This window comes from Vigna angularis, chromosome 1 (assembly GCF_016808095.1).
Source record: "Vigna angularis cultivar LongXiaoDou No.4 chromosome 1, ASM1680809v1, whole genome shotgun sequence".
Lineage (NCBI taxonomy): Eukaryota > Viridiplantae > Streptophyta > Magnoliopsida > Fabales > Fabaceae > Vigna > Vigna angularis.
This window is the reverse complement of record NC_068970.1, coordinates 2,056,298-2,076,328: the sequence shown is the minus strand read 5'-3', so window position 1 is coordinate 2,076,328 and position 20,031 is coordinate 2,056,298. Positions and strand designations below refer to the sequence as shown.

The following is a 20,031-nucleotide window of genomic DNA, read 5'->3' as shown; positions in this document are numbered from 1 at the left end:
TTCAGGTCAAGACTTCTGTTAGGTAGAGGAGGCTTTGGGAGTGTGTACAAAGGTCAACTCAAAAACGGCCAAGTAATAATTAAGATCTTCGAAGACTAATTATCAATATATATGCTGTGTGAGTTCCCATTTCTAATCCATCCATGCATTGCATTGCAGGATGTTGCTGTGAAAGTGCTTGAAAAAATTTCCCAACAAGAAGACCAAGAGTTTGTCACCGGGGTTGAGATGCTGTCTCTCTTGTATCACCCAAATCTTGTGACACTGATTGGTTATTGTTGCGAACGTGACCAGCGGCTCATTGTTTACGAGTATATGCCGTTGGGGTCCTTGGAGAATCATTTATTCGGTAAGAGATATATATTCTATGCATATTCATTTTACTTTTCCGTAAGGTTTGATTAGTGATGATTGTGTTGGTGCAGATCGTCCTCTTGGCAGGGAACCACTTGACTGGAATACAAGGATGAAGATAGCAAGCGGTGTGGCAAAGGGATTGGAGTATTTGGAGATTTGGAGAGACCTTCCTGTGATGTTTGGAGAGCTCAGATCATCGAACATCCTCCTGGACGAGGGTTATCATCCCAAGTTGTCTTATTTTGGGATACCGAAATTTGGTAATAGCAGTCATGTTTCAACAGGATTAGTGGGAACATATGGTTACTGTGCCCCAGAATATGCAGTCACCGGCAACCTAACTCCGGAATGTAAGGTCTACGGTTTGGGAGTGGTCCTTCTGGAACTCATTTCGGGGCGTAAGGCCATTGATAAGAGTCGTTCCCCTGAAACGTGCCATCTTGTTAAGTGGGTGAGTTCTTCACCTTGTAAAAACTTGATTTTTTTTTTTTTTTGAGATGTTTGATCTAACTCTGCTGGTGGTGTTTTGGAAGGCACAACCTATTTTGAAGGACATTAGTGAGTATCATAGATTGGTGGATCCTCTACTTCACGGGTCTTATCCAGTGGAATGGCTTAATCAGGCGATTGTTATTGCAGCTATGTGTTTGCATGAAAAAGCTGATAGAAGGCCTACGATACGGGAAGTGGTGTCTGCTCTAACGTACATTGAATCACAGCAAAAACAGTGTAACAGAAGGGGTCGACATCCATGCTCTTTCTTCTACCCATCTCTTGTCAGAAAAGAAAGTGGATTGGAAAAAGAACGGAAGAAAGGGGAATTTGAGAGAGGCAGTACCGGTTATGGTGCAGATAGTGGAAAGCAAGTAGTTGGGTACATAGAAATGCTAGAGATATGACTAAACATACCGATTCATTTGTTCTGCTAGATTTTGCAAAAAGGTCATATCTTTACAAAACTAAATTTCCATGTATAGTATCATGCATATCAAGAACAGAAATGAGGCCCTTTTAATGCAATCATCATACAGAATGTCGGATTTAATTTTTTAAAATATGGTTTCAAAGTCATGTTTTCGAAAGATAACTTTTGCATTTAATCAGAAATTGTGTTTTCACACGAATTTTGTTTTTATTTTTTTTTAATTTTTTTATTCTTCTCTTAACAAAGTCGCATCCAACATGATTTCACTTTTTTATGTTTTATATATTTTTTTTCCAGATAAACTTCTTTTTATTTCAAAAGTTACTTTAATTGTTCGATTAATAAATTAAAATCTAAATATTCAAATATTATCCTATATTTTTAAAAATATTATTAGAATTTTTAATTTTGCATATATAATTTTAATAATGTCAAAATTTAATAATGACATTTTAATAAAAAAATATTGACATTTTTTTTAAATTTTGCATATATAATTTTAATAATGCAATTATCCAAAAATTTTAAAATAAATATATTTTTTATAGAATAAAAGAAACCATAAATTTTAAAGAGTAAAAGAAAATTAAAATATTATTTTTAATTCATTATTAAATAAAAAATTATGAAAACATGAAGAAAAAGATAGACGAAAGCAGAAAAGTTAGAAGTCGTTAACATGAAGTATGACTTCTGAAAAAAAAACTAAAAGATAGAAATAGAAATATTTTGATGTTAATCCATCAATCTCACAATTAAAAATGTATAGTTTACACGGTTTCTGATAGATGTGAATTAGATTTAAATTATTATTTTCTAATTAATGATTATTTTTTACTATCAATTTTATTTTTTATCAATAGTTAAAATTATTTTCAAATGCTCGTTGAGAAAACGTACAAACAATAATTATTTTCTTGCATGTCAACTGGAAAAGAATTAAGTCAACATGAACAGGAAAACGAAAAAAACAAACAAATTCATAAAAATAATAATCAATCTTAATGGCTTTAAAATTAGTAACAATTGTGTGATATTTAAATAATTTTTTTCATTCAGTAAAATAATTAAAATATTTTATTTAATGAGAAAAAATATAACTTCTAATGTATAAGACAATTATTATAGGAAAAAAAATAATGTTAGTAATTAATAAAAAGGATTTATATGTTAATAAATACCACACAAATTTGAAAGGTACATACTGATTTATTATAGGAGGTGATAGAAACTCAATTGACTAACTAGGATTCTGAAATAATTACAAAATGTTTCAGCTTCTAATACAAATGAAGGAGAAAGCAAACTGAAGTGGACTGGACTATAACTAAAGCGATAAAATGATTAATGCCGCATTCGATTTCCAAATCTAGTAGAACAGTTACTGAAACACAAGCAAAAGTACAGCTCAAGTAATTTCAAGTTCAGGACTCGTATGTTGAACTTGATGCAATAAAATAAAACGGGCATCTAATCTATCGGTTGGTGTTAGTAAATTTACAAGGGGTTGGGAAGCACACCAGCCAATCACCTAAAATATCAACTAGGCCACATCATATATCATTCCCCTTCACCTATTTATTTTTTCTTCTTTCCCTGTCACAATACCATACGGTCAGCATCTGGAAAATCCCAATGATGAAATATAAAACTTAAGAAATAGGAATATACCGAGCTTAAATAGTCATCCATGGTTAACTGCTTCCGCTTCTTCACCGAGGGACTATCGTTCTGTCTAGACATGGAACGCTTCGACGGGGTCATGCTCTGCAATGTTCGCCAAACTTGGTTACAACAACACTTGAGATAAACGAAATTTAAGTATCTCGAATAAGTTCAAAATACAAACCTTAGCCGCAAGTTTCTTCTCTTTACGAGCTTGCCTCTCCCTCTCATCATATTCTTGATTTTCCTTCTCCACCAGCCGAATGAGAGTGTCACACCTCCTAGTAAGTTCTTGTGTTGTGCGAGACTTGACAAACCAATCAAAACGAAATAAGGGAGACATACGAAAAGCTGCCTTCAACTCATCCCAATTACCATAGCCAAGTTTGTGAATCATGCATATCTGCGATTTTTTATAGTCAGATAACGCACTATTATGTTAGGTGAACACCTGATAAGGATATGAACAGAAACGAAAGACAAAAAAACTTGGGGGATAAAGCAAAAACTTGGTACCATGAATCGATCACATTCTTCGTTGTATAACTTCCCTTTGTTTTGTCCATATTGTATCTTCAATTCTAGCCAAGGATTCTTATAGCGGTCCAACTTCTTCCCGATGGCTTTCATGATTTCATCTTTCCGGGTTATTCTCGCCTCACCTCTTTCAATGTTTTTAATAATTCTATCATAATCTACATACAGTGGGTAAATAACAAATCAGGACCCCTGACATTTTAATGGGAAACTAAATTCAAGCTTCACTTGGCAATTTAACATGCATAAGACACTTCATATTTTAGTAGGAAACCATACGGCCCATATAACAAACCCGTAGTCATTCAGTGAGAAACTTGAATGTAACTTGTTATAATTCTCATTAGATTCTGCTAAGTACCTTTTAGCTTTTATGATGTTCTATGATAGATAACTGTCGCATTGGATAAACTTACCATTTAATTCCCTGTATCTTTCTCTGAAAACTTTTGCATATCTTTCAACCTCCTCTTGCGTTTTTCCTTCCATCTCAGAAGCAATACTTTTTATATCATTTCGACCATACTTCTCACAGGCCCTAATGAAAGCATTAAAATCCTTCCGGCTCCATGACGAAAATCCCTTTAATCATCGAATACCAAAATCAAAAAAGTTTAGCAATGAACAGAATTGTATCAAATCCTAGTTTATGTATGAATAATAATGCAAATTTGCTCACCTCTTCAAGCAACTGCTCCTTCTCTTCTAACTCTTCAGCAGTTAATGGATCTCCAACCTCTAAAAAGTGAACACGCATGGCATCATTGAAGTGACAAGGTTAAATTACGTTTCCATCTTAGGGATGTTTAAATTATACTCTACCCTCTATATTTAAAAATTACAATTACCTTTTTCCAAAGGATGCCATACAAATTTAATGTAAAACAACCACTTTCTTTTAGGGTGATAAACAATTACACGTGAGCCTCCTAGAAACATCTTTCATCCATTAACTTTCTGATACTATTGTAAACTAGTTGTGCACATCATTTATCAATTTTAAGATTTTAAAAGACAAACATGTCCTAAACATAAAAAAAATGCATTTCAGCTTCACCCAAAACGTTTAGTCTATTTTGCTGGTAAGCTAATGCTTCTGTCATGTCTAATGACAGCAAAGAAACAATAGAATTCTATCCACAAATAATTATCGCTTCACAAATGCTACAAATTTGAATGCCCCTTTCCCAAAAATCATTCTTAACTATTTTCATATTCCTGTTTTCTTCTAAGAAAAATTACTCTTTTTACCCTCTGTCCTGGGACAGACGGTAATGTAGCTACCTAATTAATTATACACAGATCGTAATATGGGAGGAGACAACATTCTGTTGAGTAATTTACATACCTTCAGGTTCATCAACATCTATGGAGTCTTTTAACTGATTCTTCTGATGTGTTTGCTGAAATTTTTTAAGCAATGTAAGCACCAGTTATACACACGTTGAAAGAGCTAAACTTAGACTTGTCTAATCAGTAAGGTTAGGTTAGTTAGGTTACATACCATGAGGTAACGAACTTCCTTTTCATACAGCTCACTCAGCCTTTGTGTGTTGAAAAACTGGAAATCATGCCTGAAGAAAACAGAATTGAGAACTCGGTTCAAATAAAAGCACTATTGCTAAAAAATATAGGAAAGGCTTTTGTGAGAAGCTTACAATTGAGGCATCCTAGGTATGCGTGGCTCTTTAGGTTTAGTTGGAGCACCTTGGCGCATTGTTTGCTTGAAATAATCAGACTCTGAATAACTGAAGTCATATCCCCAAATAAATTAATTTATAAATTAGTGACAACAAAAAATCACTGACTCGATATAAAGAAAGGGTAATATTTACTTGCGCTTCCGTTCTCTTCTTGGCGGCTCAACCCAGTTTTCACTCACAATTTTTTTAAAATCAAATTTGTTTTCATCCTGCATTTAAAGAAAAAAGTACATCCAGAGGTTGGTTAAAATAACATGATAAATGCAACGTGGTTGATGTCAAAAAACATGGTTCATATTGAGCAAAGATAAAATGTCAATTTACCTTCTCATCATCAAAATCATACAACTCAGCAGCTACAAAATGAAAATATAAAACATCAGTAACTTCAAACTTCGTAAAGTTTAAAAAGCAATATTAACTACCTAAACAGGAGTAAAAAAACTGCATTGATGAACATTGTGACTGTGTTGTATCTTTTATGCATCTACAACAGGAACTAACATACAAAACAAAGAACTATTAAATTAACTACTTCATTATTCAATCACAAGGATGACATTTCAGAGGGATAAACCACACAATGAAAATGATGCAAAGCATTTATTTTTTCGCTTAAATGATGGCTAGAAAAGTGCAGAACAAAACACCAAACCAATTGGTAAACAGGAATTCAGAAAAGAAAACATCTTAAATTTGATAGGTAGAAATGTTGCATACTGTCATCCATCTTAAATTTGATAGCATCTTCCGTAAATTTTTTCATCTTAGCATCAAGTTCAGCAGTTGCTTCCTCTCCTTTAGCAATAATTCTGTCGATATCTTCATCTGTAATAGTACTGTCCTTGGAACTAAAAACCATTTCAGCACCAAATCTAACCATTTGAAGCAACTCGTCTTTATTTACAGCTGCACACAAACAGATTGTACCATTTTATATAGTCCATAAATCTTGGAACAAAAAATAAAACAATTCCCGAAAACCCTTACTCTTCTGTTCAGCTAATCGGCCTTGCTGAATAACCAGAGCATCAAGTGCAAGCTTTTTGTAAGCTCTTTCAATGACTTTTTCCTCAATCGTATACTGCATGCAATGCAATTAACATGATATAAGGAGACATCGACATATAGATAGTAAAAACCATGAAACACCTTGACACGAAAATGGCTGTTATACCAGCAGCATCAACCACATCTTGAATATCTTCATAATTTCTAGGCACATATTTTTTTAATAACTTTTACACTTTATCTGCCAATATAACATTATTCAATGATTGGTAGTATTTTATTGTATCTACAGTTGCTTAGTTATGAAGCTTGGTGTCTTTATTCTAATTTAGCACTTCTAATTTATGTTGAAAATAGATATCAATTTTATCCCTTGAAGTAGTAACTTAAGAGCAAGAAACTAACAACTTTTAGAATTATTTTGTACCCACAGCCAATTGAAATCTCATTTATGTATCTAGTGCTAGTATCAGTGATTTCAAGACAAATTTAACTAATGAACAGGATAATAAAGTAAAAAATTAAAAACCTCAGTGCAAAATCGAAAAACTTGAACTTCTTTTTTCTGGCCAATTCTATGAGCACGATCCTGAGCTTGCAGATCAACTTGAGGATTCCTGTTATGAAACCAACAATCATTTAGACTTTAACTAATGGTACTATCACAAATCAAAAGGCTGCTGACAATCAACTAGAATACTCACCAGTCGCTGTCATAAAGAATGACAACATCAGCAGTAGCAAGATTAATGCCAAGGCCTCCTGCCCGAGTAGATAACAGGAAGACAAACTTTTCACTTCCTGGTTTGTTGAAATTCTCAATGGAAGCATCCCGATCCTCTCCACCAGTATTACCATCTATGCGACAATATTGGTATCCACAAAACATAAGATAATCTTCAAGTATGTCTAGCAGCCTAGTCATCTGGAGAAGTGCCAGGAATTAGGAAAACATGGAACAAATACACCAGGTTGAATGAAGTAACAGTCATACTAAGTAATTACAAGAATCTTTTTCTTACAAAAAACTGACCTGTGAAAATATAAGGACCCTGGAATCACGCTCTTTTAGTTTTGGAAGTAACTTATCCAGAAGAACCATCTTGCCTGCAAGTGAAATAATATTGTAAACTGTCATTATCTCAGATCTAATTGATCAGCCAAAGAGAGACTTTAAAGTACTCTTAAAGAAAACAAGGTATACCAGCATTTGTAATTAGATGGTCTCCTGTTGTAAAGGGTGGACCAGGTTCAGCGCCTTGAAAGAGATATGGGTGATTACAACATTTTCGTAGTTGCATAGCTATATTTAGGAGACGTTTCCGTTCTCCACCTGCATTGACCACCTCCAGATCCTTCTGAAGTAATGCCTTATAATACTGTTTCTGCATTTGTGACATGCCCACCTTGAGAATTGTTTCCTTTTTTGGTGGTAAACCTTTCTCAACATCTGACTTCAACCTTCGAAGGAGAAATGGACGGAGCACCTTAACCATACACAACAAAAAACATCATTATTATTATGTTATCACAATAGCCCCTTAAAGATAGATGAAGATTAAAGGCTTACCTTGTGCAGTTGTTGAACAACTTCTTGTTCGTCATTTTCACCAGAGATTTGAAACCATTCATCAAAAGTTTCAGCAGAACTAAATATTTCAGGTAAAAGAAAGTTGAGAAGAGCCCAGAGTTCATGAAGATTATTCTGGAACATCAAAAGAAATGAACCGCATTAATTTCTCAAGTGAATTCACATCATTAACCGTAAACAGCGAAAGAAAATTAAGATTCAGATTTTAAATAAGCCAGACCTCAAAACCAATATTTATAAGATATAAAGGATCTGTCTGGTCAAACTTCTTCAAAAGGACTTCCAGAAGAAAAAAATGAAATGAATTTTCTCATAACTAAAATTTACTTATGCACAAATTAAATTAAGGTTTTAGAGGGTATATGAAAGAGCTTCTATAAAATTAACTTACGCATAAGCTAATGAATAAGCTTACTTCATGCTTTCTTCTAATTTTTTTTCTCCTATAAATCCTGTTGGAAAAGTTAATCTAAAGAAGGCCAATGTGTGGCTTGAAACATAAAGCATTAAAATAAAACAAAATAGCAATTAAAAAGACTACCAATTTAACCAAAGTTATAATTACTCGGCGCTTTAATTTACACAACAATAATATGAACATAGATAAAAAACTACCAATGCACGTGAGTTACAAAATTTGCAAATAGACCATATACTAAGCAGCAGTACAGACAATTCTTGCATATTCTAACAAAAGCATTGTTTCCCAAAAAAAGGGTCTGAAATCTAAAAATAATAGGAAGAAATAACAAATATATATTGGGGGGAAATTCAGCTCTTTCCATTAAACCAAAAAAATCGATGAAAATAAAAGACTGACATCAGAAACTAAACAACTCAGCCCACCATCTATTAGAAAACAGATAGAACGGTCTCCTTTAATTGAGGATTCGTTAGCCTCATACCTATAGATAATAGTACTTAGATTGGCATGGTGACATTTCTATTCCAAGAAATCAATAAATTAAATACAAAGTGCTATAACAATAATAAAGATAACAAAAGAGTGCATTTCATTCTTTTAGCACTAGCCACATGGTTCAAATGAGGTCACTATATTGTCATAAATTATGTCTAGACTGTTCTTAATGGCTTCACATCTCATTTTTTCACCAGTCTCTCTCTCAGCCTACAGAGATTAGGCTATCCTCCATCTGGTCCAATTTCGTTATTGGGGCTACTGCAGATATTTTCCAACATGGTAACACCACCCAAGGTAATTTTGAACTATCTTTTCTACGAAGGGGTGCACTTCCAGCTGTTATCTCAGACGTATTCATTCCTAATCCTATCTAAACTGGCATATCTACTCACTCAACACAATTTTCATCTCTTCTAAAACAAGTTTGAATTATAACCACAGCAACCTATACCTGTAATGGTGTGCCAGTAATGAGAAGACGATAGTTCGTGTTGTATAGTCTCATTGTTTTCGACAGGAGAGAATTTTCGTTCTTGATTCGATGTGCCTCATCAATAATAATGTAGCGCCAACTAAATCGCCGTAAAGCAGACTTCTCCTTGATTACCATTTCAAAACTTGTAACACACACATCAAACTTACCAGCAACAAGTAACTCTTCTCTTATGTGCTTCTGCAATTATTTAAACCATTAAACCAAAGTGTCAGAAGCAAACATGATTGTATTTTTAAACAAATAATTGGGTCCAGCAAAGCTGGTCTCACCCTTTCATCAGGGTTGCCAAGAAACTTTACAGCACGTAAAACAGGGCAGAAGCGACGAATTTCGTTCATCCAATTTCCAAGAGTAGATTTTGGAGCAACTACCATATGAGGACCTGTTATACCTCTGAACTCGTGTAAGTAGCCTAACAAAGATATAGTTTGCAAGGTTTTTCCAAGCCCCTGCAAAACAATATATTTATTCATATTTCATCATAGCTTTTATTAAACCTTGTTATCTCATCAAAGTACACATCACAAGGCAGCTATTTAAAAGAGATTTATGAGACAATCGTCTGCTACTTACCATTTCATCTGCTAGAATTCCATTTATACCATTCTCATACAATCGTATTAGCCAGTTTAACCCAGCAAGTTGGTAATCCCTCATCTTCCCTTGGATACCTGTTGAACAAATAAGCCATGTCAAATTCAAGAGACAAAAAGCTTCAAGAACATTCGATATGAATACAAAGAATCAACACACTAGACAAACAAAACCATGGGCAGTATATCATTATACCAGACAGCCACACACAAGAATCCAATCATATGTAAGAAAATACACATAAAGTTTAAACAAAATAAAAAAATATTAGTTTGTTGGCTGTGTTCAATTTAGAACTCATGCAGCCATGAGGATAAAAACCAGCTAGCCAGAAAGTATGTCTTCAACCACTAGAAAGAACTTGCATAAATTATTTTGTCAACCAATGCATCCTTAACAAGTATTATTTATCACAGAAGCCACATCCCAATGTTCTTCCCCACGATCAAAGGATATATGTAGACAGAAAGAGGAAAGAAGGGGAGCAGGCACAAGCATAACAGCAAATGCTAATACCTAAAATAGAATGGTGTGCCCATGCAAGTATGGGCGTCAAGTAAAAGAGTGCTTACATGAAGGTTGAGACACCAGCCGTGTGTTTGCTAAACCATCTTCCTCCCCTTTTAGGTATTCTTCATCTTCCTCTTCTTCAGTGACCTTCGATGCATGGCGACCCCTAAAATAGACAGTGATTTAATGCAGCGTAAGTTCTTTTAAATACAGAGTCAGCATCAGATTAATCACAATTAGAAATTGAGACGCAAAAGTCATTCATTCATCTATTATTGTGATTACTTACTGTCACTTGGTAACATTTTTCAACAATTTAGATAACATTTTGAGGCATAAAATACAATTCCTCTATCAAAGTATAGGATATTCAGGACATTTCAGAAAGTACCTTCCTTTTGTCTTCTTTTGAGAAGATTGATCACCCTTGGCAAAATGGGCAAACAGCTCAGTTTGCTGGAGGAGATACTTCAATCGGCCCTTTCCTCTATTATTCTACATCAAACATGACAGTATATGACAATAGTTCACTTATAAAGCAAATTAACTACATAATATAAAATTAAATAAATAGCATCTCAGTAGTTTACAGTGAATAAGCAATACACACCATATCAGCATCAATGGTCGCGTTTTGAGCATCCAATATCTCCTGAATCTTCTGTTTCTTCAACGTTTGCATTTCTTTCAATCTGGCCTTCTCACGCTTGCTAACTTCAGGATCAACATTACTCTCATCCTACAAGCACCAAACAGTTAAAGAAAACAAAACACAACATGAAAACCCCATTTCAAGGAACAGACACACAGTGAAAGAGACAAAATTCAGGTTACAAACAAAAACAACAAATGCAGCTCAGGAAGCGAAATCCAAAGGAGTAGGAAACGGAAAATATAAGAAGGCAGTGAAGAAATTTAGCGCAAAAGTAAACACGAAAATGCAGTACACAAGACGAAATCGGTGAACGCCGCAGACGAAAACACAGACATCAGGATTAAAAATTACCTGTTTATTATCGTCGTCGTCATCGGCGGCTTCGTCCGGAGAGTTATCGTCGTCGTCGGAGCTTGCGGATTGCGCCACCGCTTGAAGCTCCTCCTCGTCGTCTTCGATCTGGTGGTTGTCGGCGGCGACGTCCTCCTCCTCCTCGTCGGAGGTTGTGTCGTTGGAAACCTGCGTCTTGGAGGGCCTCCCCATTGGTACCTTTGTAGAGATCAAGGGTTTCAAGAAGAGTGTCGTGAGTAGAGAGAGAAAGCGAGGCAATACTTATTTTAAAGCGTGTTGAGAAAAATTGTGGGTTAGGTGATTAAAGGCCTTGTGACCGTAAGATTTCAATAGTGGGATCTGCGGCTCCAAGAAAGTGGAAGCGAACCGAATATTTCGCGCCAATAATGGGATTCGGGAAACGTAATTTTCCCGCTTGCATACATGGAATTGGGCCGGCTTGGGCCACACTCTTTCTAGGCTTTGCTCAGCCCAACTTTAAAACTATATTGTGATTCTTGTTCTCTTCATACTGAATTATAAATTACGCATTAAATTACAATCTTGCTTTTTACTATTTTATATGTGATTATTTTTCTTTTCCCCGTGCTCGTACTTCATAAGCCAATACTTTATTTCAAATTTTTATTTCAAAAATGCTTCCTTTTTATATAACAGTAACTTAAAATAATAATTTAGGTTTATGGTTCAGAATAACAGAAATAATGTATGTAATTTGGAAAAGTCATAAAAAATTTATCATTTTTACAATATAAATACTAAAGTCACATAAAAAAAATATTTTTTAATATTCTTAGGTTTGTTTACTTAAGAAGTCATTAATCTTTTCCAAATTTTTCAATTTATTATCAGGGCAAATAAAAAAAAACACTGCCTTTACATGAGCATATATAATTTTTTTATGGTAATGAAATCTGGGTTGCTTCAAATTTTATGATAATAAATTGACCGACGAACAACCTATAAAAGATCATGTACAAAATCGATTTAACCTGGTGATACCAAGATTTTAGCTTTTTATTTTTCAGTTTAATCTAAAATAGTTTTAAAGCGAAAAATATTTTGAATAGAATTTATAAATTGACGTCAACCATTACTTTGTAATAAAGCATGAAATTCAGCTATTTATACCAGATGATATATATTTTTATCTTATTTTCATGTAATGTTATATTATATTAATTTATTTTGTATATGTAAACCTGTTATCGTAATGGACATTGTTATATTTTATTAATTCAATATAAATATAAATATATATTTAATTTAAATATTTATAGTTATTTTGATCGTTTTAAGGCTTCAATTTTAACTTTAGGTGGAATAAAATTACCATATTATATTTGTTTAAAATTTGAAAATATTTATACACTGTGTCGTTGTTAATATTTAATCAAAACCAGTGATTATTGCTTTAAGCAATTCATGTTGGTTGAGTTTTTGAAAACATTGATTAAACAAACAACAAACTATAGGTACACAAATTGAGTATCATACACAGCGGTGGAAGGTTTTCTATTGAGTTTAATTTCTGACAATTATACAAAGTATTTTTTTTTCATAATAATATAAACAATAGTTGTAAGTAAGTTATTTTATGTAATAATTATATATAAAGTTATAAAGTGAAGGGAAGATGAAACGGTGGAAGATGTAGGAAATAGTAACTCTTTTGGAGTGTATTATATTATAATAGTATAATGTTGGGAGAGGACAGAGGAAAGGAAAATCCAATGCAAGACGAACACAAAATGAACAAAAGCTAATCACCATAGACATAATTGAACACTGGGCACCGTATTGAAGCTATTTCCATCTTAATCATCTTTAGAAAATGTCTAACATAGAACCGGAAACACCCTGCACTTGCAATGCAACCAGAATAATCAATTCAGGTGATGTAACTCTCGTCCAATTTCATCCTTTTCTGTTTGGCTCGTTCGTGCCTGCAACACAAGCATGTTTCGATCAAATTCAAGTTGTCATTTCACTGATTAATATTCTAATTCTTGTTAACTACCTGCTCAAAAATTCAAATCTTTCTGTTCACTTAGGAGGTTGTGGTTGAAACATTTGCAACTTCAGGCTCTTCCTCCTTAGCCAAATTCTTCTCCTCGTCTTTTGTTTCCTTAACTTCCTCTTCCTTGACCGAGGTTTCTTCTTTTGTGTCTTTGCTTTGTTCTTCCTTCACCAAATCATCTCCCTTGACATCCTCTGCCAGGTACAATATTGTAAACAAGAATGATCAGAATCGAAGAGGTCATGCATCATCAGAATAAAAAAACTTTGGAATAAACAGAAGAAAGATAAATTAAAAAATTATATTTTTTTACAATAACATGATGTGTAAGATTCATCCTCTAACCTTTCTCATTTTCATCTCCCTTTTGTTCCTTTGGTTGTTGTTCCTCTGGTTGTTGCTCCTCTGGTTGTTGTTCCTCTGGTTGTTGTTCCTCTGGTTGTTGTTCCTCTGGTTGTTGTTCCTCTGGCTGTTGTTCCTCTTCTACAACAGCAACAGCAGCATCCTTCACTTCTTGTTCTTTGTCCTCCTTCACAGGCTCTTTTGGTTCTTCGGCAACCAACGTTTCCTGTGCCTTGTTTTCTTCAGCTTCATGGCTCTTCTCCAATGCCTTATCTTCTTGAACCTCTGCTATCGCAGAATCTTTGTTGGATTCACCAACATCCTTGTCTTCGACATTTTCCTTGTTCTTCTCTTCAACTTCCAAATTGACATTTTCAACTTTAACATCATTGCTTTTGTCCACTGATTTTGCATCGGTTTCCTTGATATTAACGCTAGATTTCTTGCTGAGGAGGGAGGTGGTGGCAACAGCACTGAGTTTAGATTTTCCACAACCCATTTTTTTTTTTGGTGATTAATTGGTTGTGGAAAAAAAGGACAAGTACAGAGAGAGGAAAATAGAAAAGATTGATGTGAAGATGAATCTGTGCTGAGAGTGATTATTATAGGAAGATGGTGTTTGTGTTGGTTATGGTTTAGCGGTGGAGCAATGGCCTGCATGGATGAATAGATGTAAATGGGAGATAAAGCGTTTTTCTCGCTGTCATCTATAGACAACTTTAGTTGTTATCATCGAAGAAACCTGAGAATGACAATTGTTTTGGACCAATGCCATTGATGCTTTTAATAATTAATATAATGATAATCACTAGGGAACATGCAACCCTACAACATTTCCAATGTTCTTTGTTTCTTGGTTCGGTTCCACTCCCCTCAATGCATGCATGGATCTCAATATTTGATAAGCAGAAGTAATTATTTCTTAAGTTTTATCAAAATATTTATTTAGGTCCAATAACATATTCATCTTAGGTATACATATTTTCATTCATATAGAAAAAATCAGGACTTCCTAACTATTTGGTCAAAACATAATATGTTTGTTTACTTTTTATTATGATAATTATAAAATTAAATTAAATAATTTTTATAATTAAATTTTGGTTAAGTATAAAAATGATAAAATTAAAAAATTAACTTAAATAAACTTTATAATTAAATAAAAATTTTGTGTGCAATATTTATCATATGTGTAAAAAAAATGAATGATAAGTATTATCCTAAAAATGTATATTAAAATAAAGTCAAATTAGATGTAAATAATAAACATCTCATAAGGTTGGAAAAAGAAACCGATCGTATCGTTCTATAAAAGAAATGAAAAGGATGTTCACCCAATACCAGATTAAACAAGAATAGAAAATAATATTTTAAGTACAAGAAAAACTAAAATTAAAAGTTTATAGAAATTATTATTATCTTGAAATTGCACTTTACAACTTGGAAACATTAATTTATATTTCCATTATAAAGCTTAGATGAATGTTTTTTATATAGCATGACTCATGGAAAAAGATATAGCCTGACTATACAAGGAGATAAACAATTCTAACACATGAATGTCTTTTTCTAAGTTTATTTGCTTTCACTTCTGTCACAAGCAAGTCTTGAAAGAAATTACGAGATCTGAAATTTCCTTTATTATAATTTTAAGTATAAAACTTTGCATTAAAAGTTTGCATTAATAATAACCTATACTATGAATAAGTGAGGAAATAATAATCTATACTATGAATATGAATTTCAATGATTTGGAATTGCCCTCGAAACTCACAAGTGGAAATACTTTGCATTAAAAGTTAGGTGGTATTACATTAACACCCATCAAATAAAAACATACATTTCACAACCCAAAATCAATAATATTTTAATTATATTTAGTTTTACTTTCAACTTAAAATCTAAATATATATTATTATATTATTAAAGTAAGTTGTAAAGTGCCAGTAATTTTTTTCTGTCAAAATACTTATTTCCTTAACAGTTATAGTTAGATTAGTCGCAAGAGAAGGTTTTTACGTTTAAGATGTAGATTTTTAAATAGACGGTTGAGATTTTTTTCTCTTTTATCTTTCCGAATTTGTTCCCGTCTATTCTCTCTCCTTCAGGTGCGTATTTTACGCTATCGCCGCCATGTCGACAGCGTCGCTGCCAGACAGCCCCACCAGATCTGTAACTACCACAACACGGTGATGCCTCCGCTGTAACCACAACAATCCACTACCGGAATCAGAAAAAGATCATCAGAAACGGAAACAACCGCTGGCCTTCAATTCCCCGTTGCAATTTAAAGAAATAGGAAATACTCGTGGTTTGGGGACAGACACTCGCATGTACCTCACCGCCTAGGTATTTTCAAAATCAAACAACAAATAAACAACCATTCGTCGTTGAAATCAATTTAAGTCATTCTAATTCTAATGGAATTTTGGAGTTGGCTGTGAATGCTGGACTCGATAACACGAAGAACATGATTAACCCTAGCACGTCACGTGTTGATTCTGGTGAGAAAAGAGGATGAGGCCAGAGGGCAAATAGGGAATAAGAAAAAAAAAACCTTGATCTTTGATCGGGAAAGAGTAAATCTAAACCCTAGAATCTGTGACGATTGGGTTGGTTTTCTGGAATCCTCTCTTGTTGAAGCCACCCTTGTTGTCTGCCCTCTCCCCCTCCCTCTCTCTCTCTCTCTCTCATCCCAGGTGGCCACAATCTATTACTGCTCAAAACCGAAGCAGAGAAAATATTTGTTTCATATTATTATATTGCATTTAAAAAATGAAAATGGTGTCGTGTTTGTGAAAGAGACTACTCCATTTTTAACCCTTTCACTTTTGGGAATCACGGCACGGCATAATCTAATAAATTCCCAACCAAGAAACTCTCATCTTCCCTTTCTCTGTCTCGCGCAGAGGAAACACCAACTCATGGAAGGTTCTGTCAACGAACGTCTTGATTTTGGGAAGATGAAATACGGGTATTTTTTTTTTCGCTATTCCTATTGCCTATTGAATCTCTTTTATTTCCATATTTTTAACATATTCATAACTTTTTTTGTTTCAACCGTGGTGATAATAGGTGCAAGCATTACAGGAGAAGATGCAGGATACGTGCCCCCTGCTGCAACGAGATCCATTCATGCCGTCACTGTCACAACGAGGAAGCGGTATTTCGCCTTCGTTTTCTTCTACTTTTGTTCAAAGGTTTTTCCTTTATACGCTTATATAAACTGGGTTTTGACTCTCTCTTTTTTTTCCAATCAGAGTTTGTCGAAGAATTCATTTGATCGCCACGAACTCGTTCGCCAAGATGTTAAACAAGTACGATGACACTGCATTTCATATTGCACTGTGTTTTCTATTTGTTTTCTTTATTTCTTAGCGATGAATACGGGATGATGAAACTAATGCGCTTTTTGCACCTTTTTGTTGTTGTTTCAGGTTGTTTGTTCAGTTTGTGACACTGAGCAATCTGTATGTATTTAAACCAAATTTCGGTTTAAAACTTCAATTGCTTATTTTCTTGATTTTTTTTTGCAGAAGGGTGGTTGTGATAAGCTCCTGACTTTATTTACCCCCTTTTCACACTTTTTTAACCTCTTATTTTTCTTCTGAAGGTCGCTCAAGTTTGCACTAACTGTGGCGTCAAAATGGGAGAATATTTCTGCAACATATGTAAATTCTTCGATGATGATGTAATGCTTTACCGAACTTAATAAATGGCAGTATTGGATTGTTTTTTAGTTTTTGAATGTGATTGATGTACTTCTACTTTGGACTGATCTTGCTGTACGGTCCTGGATTTTGGATTCTGACGATGATAATAAGTGTTTAATCAATTTGCATTTGCAGACAGAGAAACAGCAGTTTCATTGTGATGATTGCGGGATCTGCAGGTGTGTTTGAGTATATCCTTCTGTCATGTCATATTCACAATTAAGTTTTCCTAAATTGTGCCTTATGAACTAAGTAGTGGAAATTTGAAACAGGGTTGGTGGTCGGGAAAATTTTTTCCACTGCAAGAAGTGTGGTATGCATTTGTCACCAAGTCTGCCTTTGTACCTTATTTACTTTGCTTTTGAATTCCTCCCCCACCCGAGTTTGGTCATTTTTAAAATGGATATATTAATACCAGTCTCAATTCATTTTAGAGCCTGTCACTGTTTTATGTAATATATAAGTTGATGATACTGGATCAGATTTAACTCATTCAAGTAATTGTAATTAGTAAAGTTTAATCTTGACACCTTTGGTTTATCAATATCAAAGGAACATTTTATATTCAACCCTTTGGGTGTATTATATATATATATATATATATTTTAAATATGTGATTAGTCAGTTTTAAACGTTCTGTAGAACTAACTAAATTTTGTTTTGGTGATGGTGTGCTTGATCTTACGTCTTGTTGGTTCATACTAGAGTAGAGTTTGAACAGAGCGCCCTCTCTTATAAAGACTTGTCCTGCATTCTTCAACGGTTGATTATTCTATATGTATGAATTTGGCTGCTGATCCTATAACATGTCACATTAGCTATTGAATGGAATTATTTTTTTCTTCCTTTGTTAGCTAAAGGAAATACATTGCTCAATGCTCTTTTTGTTGTGTAAGGACTTCTGTAGTAATGAACTATGCTCTACAGGGTCTTGTTATTCAATTGGTCTGCGTGATAATCATTTATGTGTGGAGAACTCAATGAGGCATCACTGCCCCATTTGTTATGAGGTGCTTGCTTTATTTCCCTCCTTTTTACCTGGATTTGGTGTATCTGCCAAACAGAGGATTTCATTTTCCATTGAAAACCTTAGATTACTTTGTTAATGTTGGGACTTTATTATTTTTGTGTAGTATCTATTTGATTCATTGAAAGACACGGTTGTTATGAAATGTGGTCATACAATGCACCAAGAATGTTACCACGAGATGGTAAATCGTGATAGGTGAGTTCCTTATCCTTAAGTCTTTGAAAAATTCTTTAGTCTATGAGCATGACATATGCTTAACAAGGAACTTGCTTTTTTTACATGGCTTAGGTATTGCTGTCCCATATGCTCCAAGTCGGTGGTGGACATGTCCAGGACGTGGAAGAGAATTGATGAAGAGGTAGCTGATTAAATCACAGCACATGGATGTTTCTCTTTAAATGATTTATAGATTTTACATCGTGCACTTGTCTAGTCAAAAATATTATTATGCTTCCGTTCACTTAAGATGTCTTTCTGATGTTTTTATCGTCATATGATATTAGATTGAAGCATCTATCATGCCTGAAGATTATCGATACAGGAAGGTAAGGTTTCATCCTCTGAATTGCTTCTAATAATAATTACCTATTTCTATCTTCAGCTTTGAGTAACCTACTTGATTTAACCTTTCCCTTAATGCACTGATTGGCCATGAGGGTGCTTTTGAGTATGAATGTGCATTTTTTGTCCTTTATGCCTGTGGAGCGAAATCTCTAAGCAAAACTATCGAAAAAAAAAGAATGAAGTTGATGTTTATGAGAAAACTTACCCGTATGATATTCGTGATATATGGCATTTTAACATGTAATTATGTCATGTGTTAAAATGATAACACAAAATCCTCATATGCAAATCAATTATACGTGTATATCTCGATATAACTAAGCATCTACCTTCCAAAAGGCTAAGAAGGCTTCCCTGCAGGTCTGGATACTATGTAACGACTGCAATGACACAACAGAAGTTAACTTCCATATTCTTGGCCATAAATGCGGTCATTGCAATTCATATAATACTCGCTCAATTGCGCCTCCAGTTCTTCCTCAATGATTGGATTCTTGTGATTCAACTTGAACAGTACGAGGGGAAAAAAAATCAAAGTTAGCACATTGGTTTATTTCAGAGGATTATTGGATTAAATTCAGCATCAACAATAATTATTATGTTGTGTCCTAGATAGTTTCTTCAGGTTATTTTTCGACCACCAACATGTGGAGTGGTATTGGTTGTCTCTTGGTTTTTGGACAGACATAAATATCTTCATGCTATACTGTAATAGGGGGGGAACTTTTTTCTCCCTCTAAATTGCAGGTAATAGTAGTGATGATGTATTGATACTTGATGATTGATTGCATTGTCTGCCGCAGTGCTTTTTTTTAATTTGGTTGATGCTATTTGATCATGTTTTAGGTCTGTCTCGCAGATTGGTAGACAGTGATTGTTATTAGTTTTGATTACTCTATTCCCAGCCATGATTTCATAAAAAGCAGAAATAGTCGTCTTTTTGCTATTGACTTCACCGTCTCATTTCTACATTGTGGAATGGTATTACTATTTTTTTCAGATGCATTCCTCTGACTTTTTATTCTTGCTAATTCGTACATCAATT

At 34.0% G+C, this 20,031-nt stretch overlaps 4 protein-coding genes across 4 annotated transcripts; 2 read left to right on the top strand and 2 right to left on the bottom strand.

Moving 5' to 3' along the window:
- Positions 1 to 213: 213 nt before the first annotated feature.
- On the top strand, positions 214 to 1,357 carry LOC108330065 (probable serine/threonine-protein kinase PBL7). Its single transcript, XM_017564528.2, has 3 exons — positions 214 to 349; positions 426 to 808; positions 891 to 1,357. Exons 1-3 carry the CDS (start codon positions 229 to 231, stop codon positions 1,254 to 1,256), a joined length of 870 nt encoding a protein of 289 aa, XP_017420017.2. The 5' UTR covers positions 214 to 228; the 3' UTR covers positions 1,257 to 1,357.
- Positions 1,358 to 2,606: 1,249 nt separating this feature from the next.
- Positions 2,607 to 11,623, bottom strand: LOC108319646 (ISWI chromatin-remodeling complex ATPase CHR11). The gene is made up of 25 exons (XM_017550852.2): positions 11,318 to 11,623; positions 10,922 to 11,050; positions 10,703 to 10,806; positions 10,374 to 10,477; positions 9,781 to 9,878; positions 9,477 to 9,656; positions 9,163 to 9,384; positions 7,769 to 7,903; positions 7,403 to 7,685; positions 7,232 to 7,305; positions 6,903 to 7,123; positions 6,728 to 6,815; positions 6,178 to 6,271; positions 5,908 to 6,096; positions 5,512 to 5,543; positions 5,320 to 5,396; positions 5,143 to 5,232; positions 4,989 to 5,058; positions 4,833 to 4,887; positions 4,164 to 4,222; positions 3,901 to 4,066; positions 3,464 to 3,642; positions 3,132 to 3,350; positions 2,954 to 3,049; positions 2,607 to 2,878 (listed from the first exon to the last, which is right to left on the bottom strand). The coding sequence occupies exons 1-25, from the start codon at positions 11,507 to 11,509 to the stop codon at positions 2,861 to 2,863; spliced, it is 3,174 nt and encodes a 1,057-aa protein (XP_017406341.1). The 5' UTR covers positions 11,510 to 11,623; the 3' UTR covers positions 2,607 to 2,860.
- Positions 11,624 to 12,979: 1,356 nt separating this feature from the next.
- On the bottom strand, positions 12,980 to 14,376 carry LOC108341372 (FK506-binding protein 4-like). The gene is made up of 3 exons (XM_052871713.1): positions 13,683 to 14,376; positions 13,338 to 13,531; positions 12,980 to 13,263 (listed from the first exon to the last, which is right to left on the bottom strand). The coding sequence occupies exons 1-2, from the start codon at positions 14,176 to 14,178 to the stop codon at positions 13,368 to 13,370; spliced, it is 660 nt and encodes a 219-aa protein (XP_052727673.1). The 5' UTR covers positions 14,179 to 14,376; the 3' UTR covers positions 12,980 to 13,263; positions 13,338 to 13,367.
- Positions 14,377 to 15,727: 1,351 nt separating this feature from the next.
- Positions 15,728 to 19,800, top strand: LOC108323904 (E3 ubiquitin-protein ligase MIEL1). Its single transcript, XM_017556723.2, has 13 exons — positions 15,728 to 16,028; positions 16,589 to 16,653; positions 16,755 to 16,842; positions 16,940 to 16,996; positions 17,117 to 17,149; positions 17,293 to 17,370; positions 17,528 to 17,571; positions 17,665 to 17,705; positions 18,320 to 18,402; positions 18,526 to 18,617; positions 18,711 to 18,780; positions 18,926 to 18,967; positions 19,347 to 19,800. The coding sequence occupies exons 2-13, from the start codon at positions 16,604 to 16,606 to the stop codon at positions 19,470 to 19,472; spliced, it is 804 nt and encodes a 267-aa protein (XP_017412212.1). The 5' UTR covers positions 15,728 to 16,028; positions 16,589 to 16,603; the 3' UTR covers positions 19,473 to 19,800.
- Positions 19,801 to 20,031: the final 231 nt, after the last annotated feature.

Coding starts and splice junctions, on each gene's coding strand:
- LOC108319646 (XM_017550852.2), bottom strand. CDS start 11,509: ATGGGGAGGCCCTCCAAGACGCAGGTTTCCAACGACACAACCTCCGAC. Junction 11,051..11,317: donor ACGACGACGATAATAAACAG/GTAATTTTTAAT, acceptor TGGTGCTTGTAG/GATGAGAGTAATGTTGATCC. Junction 9,385..9,476: donor TTGGCAACCCTGATGAAAGG/GTGAGACCAGCT, acceptor AAATAATTGCAG/AAGCACATAAGAGAAGAGTT.
- LOC108341372 (XM_052871713.1), bottom strand. CDS start 14,178: ATGGGTTGTGGAAAATCTAAACTCAGTGCTGTTGCCACCACCTCCCTC. Junction 13,532..13,682: donor GGGAGATGAAAATGAGAAAG/GTTAGAGGATGA, acceptor TGTACCTGGCAG/AGGATGTCAAGGGAGATGAT.
- LOC108330065 (XM_017564528.2), top strand. CDS start 229: ATGCTGTCTCTCTTGTATCACCCAAATCTTGTGACACTGATTGGTTAT. Junction 350..425: donor CTTGGAGAATCATTTATTCG/GTAAGAGATATA, acceptor GTGTTGGTGCAG/ATCGTCCTCTTGGCAGGGAA. Junction 809..890: donor CGTGCCATCTTGTTAAGTGG/GTGAGTTCTTCA, acceptor GTGTTTTGGAAG/GCACAACCTATTTTGAAGGA.
- LOC108323904 (XM_017556723.2), top strand. CDS start 16,604: ATGGAAGGTTCTGTCAACGAACGTCTTGATTTTGGGAAGATGAAATAC. Junction 17,150..17,292: donor TTTGTGACACTGAGCAATCT/GTATGTATTTAA, acceptor TTTCTTCTGAAG/GTCGCTCAAGTTTGCACTAA. Junction 17,706..18,319: donor TTTCCACTGCAAGAAGTGTG/GTATGCATTTGT, acceptor TATGCTCTACAG/GGTCTTGTTATTCAATTGGT.